We start from the raw sequence: 7,479 nt of genomic DNA, 5'->3' as shown, positions 1-7,479 counted from the left end.
CGCAACTTACCTCCATTAATGTTTCCCTCAGATTTAATCTTTTTTCTATAAGTTGACCATGCTCCTTGAGGAACGTGCAGAGAAACAAACTGAGATTCTGAATGAAGTTCTGTTCATCATCTTTCCCATTTGAGTATGCAAGTCGGATATTGGTATTTAAAGGAAGCATCTAATAAAGAGATAGACATGATCAATAATGTCCTGTAGGTAGAAATACTGTTTATTAACAACTATTTCACTGTTTTGGAAAAAAAGCCTTCGTAACATCCCCTTTTATAGGGCCCTCTTCCAAATGTCTTCCTGCTCCTTCACTTCATACGTGTCTCCAAGACAGACAGTAGCATGAAAACATGAACATATACAAAGAGTTTTTTCCTACCCTTTTTAAGAGCAGAGACAAGGGTAGTGTTACCCTATTCAAAGACATTTTCAGCTGGCATTGGGCAATGCCATTCCAAAAAATGGTGTTACCTATACCTGGTAACATTTCATTGTCATAACATTAAAACAACATGAAAGACCTCCCCCATAATATTTACAAATTACTAAGTAAGATTTGGAAAAGATTCAAGATCTGGTGTGCCTCTTCAGAGGTAAAAAAATATTTTCAGTGTTCTGATTCTCTCAGGTCAAATAAATGCAAGTTTGCTTCAAATTCAGATACAACAATTACACTAAAAAACTGCAAGTTGCAAAACATGCTAAATACCCAACATGGCATTCAACTTTTCTTTTAAGGAAAAAACTTAGGCCATGGGTATTTGCATTTAGAATCAAGAACATCATCTTTAAAAAAAAATAAGACAGTGTTCAAACACTTAACAAAACGTAATTTGGGTGTCTGCATAAAAAAAATTTGCCTTTAAGTCTAATTATAACTAAATAAAAAACCTATAGCTCCAGCTGAAGTCTTTAGTGGGGGGATCAGGAAAGATGCGACATGAAAAGCAACATGCCTTTCCTAAAGCACTTCAAAGATGGACTAACACTATAAATACAGGAAAAATACAGTTAAAAAATAGACAACCTAATTGTTCAGAAGCACTCAAAAAAGCTTTGGCATGAAAATATCTTCCATTAAGACGGACAAATGTGAAGCACCATCTTCTATTCCCCTATCCTCAAAAAGTAGAGCTCAGTACAAATTTCTGGCATCTGCTTGAGCTTAAATAATGTGTGCTGAGCAAACAGCAGCACCTCACCTGCCTAGCATCTATTATAAATACTATTTACTAATAAACTGCTGGCTTCAGAAGCAACTAGTGGTAGCAACTAGCCCACCAAATTGCTAATTCTCCAGATTCAGAAAGATAAATGCTCTTATATGTGACCCCAGCATGACAGAGTACCTTCTGTAAGAACTATTTTTGACCTTTGGACAATCTCCTTTTGCAAGGTACAACTGAAAACAAGATAATTTTAGCGCCCAGTGTCTGCTTATAGCTTGCTGTCATATTCCCGACAAAAATTACCTGCATCTTAGAAGACTTATCTGTGGGTAGCTAATGACATGGTGAAAATAATCATGGTTCCCCTCATTAGCCAGTATTCCAGAACAGAAATAGGCCAAAAGAAACAAGACATGCAACACTGGCAGCAGAATTAACTCCTGCACCTTTAAGACTTAAAACTTAGAATGCAGAGAACAGAATTTGTTGAAGAAGTTATAGGGAAACATGGTTCTGAACAGAACATTAAGAACTGGACAAAATCAAGGAAAAGAGGTCAAAGAAACATGTTCTACTACGTTTACCCAAATGCACATCAAGCACATTTTAGCTCATTTGTATCACAAACTCATCTTTATACTTCAATGTCAGAAAAACAGAAGTAAACCAATTTACTTGTGGCAACACACTTATAGTCCGTGGTTATCACTAACAAAGTAACAGTTCAATTTCTACTTTGAAGAATTAAGTACATCTGTTGCTGAGAGGCATGAGTTTCATAATATTAAATGTAGCTCTTAAAATGGCCTTACTTTCCTTCGGGTTTGGAAGTGACAATACAGCATTTCTTCATAAATTCCACATAATTTGTCACATGCAGTATTTAAGAACATTTTAATAGAAATTGAAGTCAATACACAAAGCTGCCAGGTACCTTTGCTACTCAAGAAAAGCAGCTGAAAGAGTACTGGATTACAAAACATTTGTATCCTCTAGCAAATCTTACAGCTACTTCATTACAGTAAAAAACTGTTTACATGGAACAGCACAAAATTTCACAGCTTTCTCTCCTCATAACAGTTCTCACCCTCCAGAAAGGGTAAGCTGTATAGTCAAAGCCACTCTGAAATTTAAAGATAAGTCCTTCATATAAGTTATCTTTACCAGATACACAGAAAACTATACTACTTAACATCATTGAAGAGGAAGTACAGTAATATCATAATATTGTAATCTTCAGAATAAAAGTACTGGAAGTCAAAGTTATTCAAACATTCAGATTTGAAGTGAAGCCACACTCTCAAAGGGAGCATTTTTATGACAAAATGATTTAAGCTATTAAACATACCACTAATCCCCAAAATAATACGTTAGTATGAATTATTCTCAGAGCAAGCTAATTTGCCTTCAAATCAGTAGACATGTTTATAGGGAACTTGTTCAAAAATAACTGCATTTAACACTATTCAGAATGCTCTTCAGAAGACTCCATAATTTTAACATTATGAACATTCTCACAGAAATTAGAAAGACAGTATCTGTCCTATATGATGCTTAAAAAGATCAAAGGATGATTTAACACTTCCATGCAGGAGTTCAACCTAACTCCCCCCCCCCCAAAAAAAAAAAAAAAAACACACCCCACTTGTAACTGTCCACATCAGGTGCAAATACAACTAGGAAAGCTACAGCCTCATGTACCTGAATCTGAACTGCTCAGAGAAGAATTACCAAGTTATATGATTAGAAGTATGGATTTGTGTGATAAACTTCCGTCACTTTCAAACACTAAAACAGCAGCTTGTAGAGGTTAAGACAGTTTAGGCCTCGCGTGCCATGTAGAACAAAGTTTGCTGCATTTCTCTCAACTTTCCTCACCAGACAACCCAAGTGTCCAATGCAGCTCTTAAATTAACCAAAATAAATCAGTCCAGCAGAAATACAGCTGTAATCTAGAGTTGTAGAAAATACACTTAACATCTCCTGATCAAGCAAAAAATACTATTAAATGACACAATGAAGAGAAACATTTCTCCTATCAAGATCTCTATAATGAATATGAATTTATAAATTGAACTAGGTTCTACAGAAGTTGATTTTGTTAAAAGAAAACAGATTTACTAAAACCTTACCTGTTTTAACTGCATCATGGTCAAGGTAAAAAGTGTTACAAACTGTTCTTCATACTGGCTTACACTGACACCTGCAATCTCTGTGAGGCACTTCAAAGAGACGTTCCGAAACATGGGAACATTTAAGAACTATTGAGAAAAGAAAAAAGCATTTTACAAGAACGTTGCACGCTAAGTTTTATAACTTTCGAATTAAAGAACCATCAATAATTACATAAATACCTTGTATATTAGTGTGCTGATTAACTTGGTCTCAAATATATATCCCAGAGGAATCCAGTTCAGAAATCGTAGCAAAGTTTCCAATGTTGCATGAACTAAGGGAGCATTTTGGGAGTTCTCCTGTAAAAACACATTAAAGTCTGGTGTTACTCAGCACGATGGAGAGGGGGTTGAATGGAGGAAAGGTTAAAAAATTAAAAATAATACTTACCATCACAAACTGACACAGTTGAAATATCTGAGAGAATTCATTGCACATACTATAAAAAACAAAAGTTAAAAATTAATCATTTCCACATTCCATAAACAATCTATTTTAATCAAAGTGTCTGTGGTTACAGAACAGGTTCTGAAGGCTTACATCCATGGAGGCATTCACAAGCCACCCAACTTTTTAAAAGTTTTGATGAGAACAACACTTTCTATTTTTGAAGTGGTACAAAATCTGTGCCTGGAAATTCTGTCTTGAAAACACTGAAATCTTTGTTAAAAGGGTATAACCATCAGTCAACAGAGGCTACTTGCAACAATGCAGAAATATACTTACGAAGTTTGGTACCACCCAACGATCTTGCTTTAAAAGAAAAATCAATATTCTACAAATCTCAGCAATAAAATTAGACAGATGTAGGTGTTTACTGAAAACCCCACAGCAAGAAAAACTATTTGGCAGCAGGCACAAAGTATACACTATTTACGAGGAACTAAATATATATACTTGCCTGTCTTTCAAATGCTTAGCTTTCACTTGAGTTATCTGGCCACTGGAAAAATCAAACACTTCTTCGCTCAATAGTTTAAGGATCACCATATTGTTCTGACAAAGGCTTTCACTAGTCCTGCTTGCTCCCACAATATCACTTATAAAAGTTGGCCAGTGCTTTGGCCATTCCTGCTTCAGAATCTGAAAAGGGAAACACCCATACATTAGGTACTTATGCAAAAGCAAATACTTTTTGACAAGATTTAAAACTTCATGAAGTCTAACTTACCTGAACAAGAATCATATTCAGTTTCCCAATGTACACTTTCTCTTTCTGTAGAACAGAAAAGAGAAGTTAGATTATGCAAATTATTTGGCTCCCTTTTGCTCCCCTGAAAATATTTCACTTACTTCTACACATGTTGGATCAGAAGAGGTCTTGATAATTAGGCCGACAACATACTTTTTTATACCTGCAGAAGAATTGAGAATTTATTTTCAACTATTCTGGATGCCATTAATGTAATAATAAATACTTCTGAATTGAAATTCTTCTCTCAACTTTAAAAAGAAGCACCTTTATGGAACAAATATGCATGTATGTATAAGTGTGCATGGCTCTTGACTTGCGTGCTATATAGCAAAAACTCACCTTTGTATCAATTCTGCAAGAGAATTTCAGATGTACAAAATGGTTTACAGATTAAGCTATTTTGACATAAAAGAAAATCAGACTAAGGACTAGAGTAAATTCCTGAATTTGTAAGTGTAGTAATTTACACCACATCAACCTATCAGCTTCCTAAAGGCTGCAAGACATTGTAACGAACCCTGCATCGGTAGCGCTGCACAACACTGCATTAGGCTGAAGACAGAAAGATGGCATTCAGCAATGTCCAGTCACAACACGTGTTGTGATAAGTTCTTACAAGTGCTGTTGTAGAGCTCCCTCAGCAAACTGCATTTCTACCGCATTACCACTTTCAGGTCATACCTAACAACTCCAAAGTTGGCAAATACATTATTACAGCTTTAGCCCAATGCTTCCAATGGCAAAACAAAATACAATAAAATAATCCTTTTACCAGCATCTCCAGCTAACACCTTATTAATAAAACAAACTCCAAGAATAAAAAGAGCTTTCTAAGCATGACTACAGTTTCAACAACTTGGCTAGAATTACACGAAATCTCTGGGACATCACCTCTGCAATATGTAATGATTCTGAGATGCTCCAGGGTACTTAGGTGATCCATTTTGACACCAGGAATTCACACACAACACACTTCCAGTGGAACAGCATGCCTCAGCTTGGCAAAGTTTTGCCTGCACAGTTTTGCAAGAATAATACTTAGAATTGCATTCACCACTGTAGCCTGCTGCATTTGCATCTGGAATACCATGTTCTTTTTATCGCACAAGGTTATTATGGATTACAGAACCCTTTTTAAACTGGAGTTTGTTTTTGTCTTTTTTGCTTAAGATCATGTCAACTGGGAACAGCCTGCATTTGTATCATTTGTTTCATTGCATTACTTCTACAAAGTGTTTTAAAATAACCTGAGTTCTAAGCTCCACCACAAAAAAAAAAAAAAAAAAGACCATAGCAACCTATACTGCCTGCAGTTCCATTTTACCACCTAATCTTCAACTCCCTCCCCACCACTAACCTATCAAGCACTGAAGACACGGGAACAATGGCTTTCCGAGTGACTTTTCATCACAATATACACATCAAAACCCATTCTCTACAAAAGCATCCAACTTCGAGAAAAGGCTTGCACAGAGGATCTAGAGTCATGAACCACATGAGCATTACTAATGGTTCTACTTCATTATAGCTTTGACACAATGATCAAACTGAATGTATCAGGGATTAAACATTTCAAACCAGGCAAGAATTTTCTTGCCACAGGAAAAAGTTTTAGAGCATGTATATATTTTACTATTAAGCTTAACAGAGCCAAAATCTGGTTTTAATCATTTCTTCAGCAAGACAGTCAACTGACACATACAGACAAAATGCATACTTAGAAGTGTGTTTTTTCTAAATAAAGCTGTCATTTAACCAAAATAAAGGCCTTATATTCAAGACATTTCTTTTTCCCCCAGCCACTACGCTAAATTATGAAACATTTTTAGGACTTACTTGGCCAAAATTAGTCTTTTTTGCATTTCTGGCCTGAGCAAAAGGAACAGCTCACTCAGTTTTTTTTTAATTGCATTCTCCTGAAATTTGGAAGTACTAGGTCTAGACTTTAAGCTATTAGATGCATAGTACACAGTAGCTGTCCCACAGGTCGTTCCAACTACAAATTGAAGTTTTCATCATTATCAGCTGGGATCAACCCACGCTACTCTAGAAGCATGCTCATTAACAAAACATATCACTGTCAACCACTGGATTAAGAGGTATTACCAAGCACTGGACTTGGTCTGACATCATGGCCCTGACCTAACAATTGAGGCCTTTTTAGAAAAAAAACATACCACAGTTTGATGAAGCATTACAGTAATTCATAAGTGAGATGTTAAAGCCCCCAAAATAGTATGGAAAGAGGCTTGCAGTGCCAGAAGCTAAACTATTTTAACTGTCTGCCAAACCACTGAGGGAAGACTATTGCTGCAACTCCTTTCATTCTAAAAACAGAACTAGAAAGTGAATGTTGTTCTTAAGAACACTGTTCTTACTCCAAAGCTGTCTATTTTCTATCTTGCCGCATTGATAGAATTACGCTGTTCAGTTGCAACTTGAATGCCATGCTACTGTTGATCTGGTTGTGAGATCATCTGCAAATGGAAACAGTTGCTCAGCTCCAAAACCTCTCCATTGAAAAAAAAAAAGGTGACCACAGCTCAGACAACCTGAACAGCTCACTAGTTTTCAAATGTCATGCTGCAAGCTTCTAAGGTCTTCCATCCAGGGAACAGTTGTATTCTTAATCCCTCAAACATAGCAGTCATCCAATTCTCTAATGCTTTTTTTGGCATAAGTTGCATTTTCTACATAATTACCCTTTTTCTGCAAAGAAAAAAGTACTATAGTTTCTGCTCTATATTTAATAGCTCAGGTTTTCGTGATCATTCCATAGGAAAGATGAAATAATTCTGAGTAGAAGAAACAGGTATTTATCTTTATACCATGACAGAAAAAAACACATATGCTTGCTGATGCTTTTCAGTGGAACAAGTCCAAGAAACTGAGGGTAACAGTCCCTTATATTTGCTAAAACCAATGTGTTTTGAGGACCTA

General features: G+C 36.0%; 1 protein-coding gene across 4 annotated transcripts in view; it reads right to left on the bottom strand.

The window, feature by feature from the left end:
* XPO1 (exportin 1) overlaps positions 1 to 7,479 on the bottom strand; it is a 38,483-nt gene that overhangs the window by 14,310 nt on the left and 16,694 nt on the right. For all 4 annotated transcript variants that reach the window (XM_035553067.2, XM_035553065.2, XM_050710063.1 and 1 more), the window contains 7 exons: positions 4,638 to 4,699; positions 4,516 to 4,560; positions 4,246 to 4,427; positions 3,735 to 3,783; positions 3,524 to 3,643; positions 3,302 to 3,430; positions 11 to 169 (listed from right to left, as the gene is read on the bottom strand). In XM_035553067.2, the coding sequence (XP_035408960.1) occupies positions 11 to 169; positions 3,302 to 3,430; positions 3,524 to 3,643; positions 3,735 to 3,783; positions 4,246 to 4,427; positions 4,516 to 4,560; positions 4,638 to 4,699 (746 nt within the window). The remainder of the gene's footprint in view (positions 1 to 10; positions 170 to 3,301; positions 3,431 to 3,523; positions 3,644 to 3,734; positions 3,784 to 4,245; positions 4,428 to 4,515; positions 4,561 to 4,637; positions 4,700 to 7,479) is intronic.

The sequence above is a fragment of the Cygnus atratus genome, chromosome 3 (assembly GCF_013377495.2).
Source record: "Cygnus atratus isolate AKBS03 ecotype Queensland, Australia chromosome 3, CAtr_DNAZoo_HiC_assembly, whole genome shotgun sequence".
NCBI lineage: Eukaryota > Metazoa > Chordata > Aves > Anseriformes > Anatidae > Cygnus > Cygnus atratus.
This window is presented reverse-complemented; position numbering and strand designations above follow the sequence as displayed.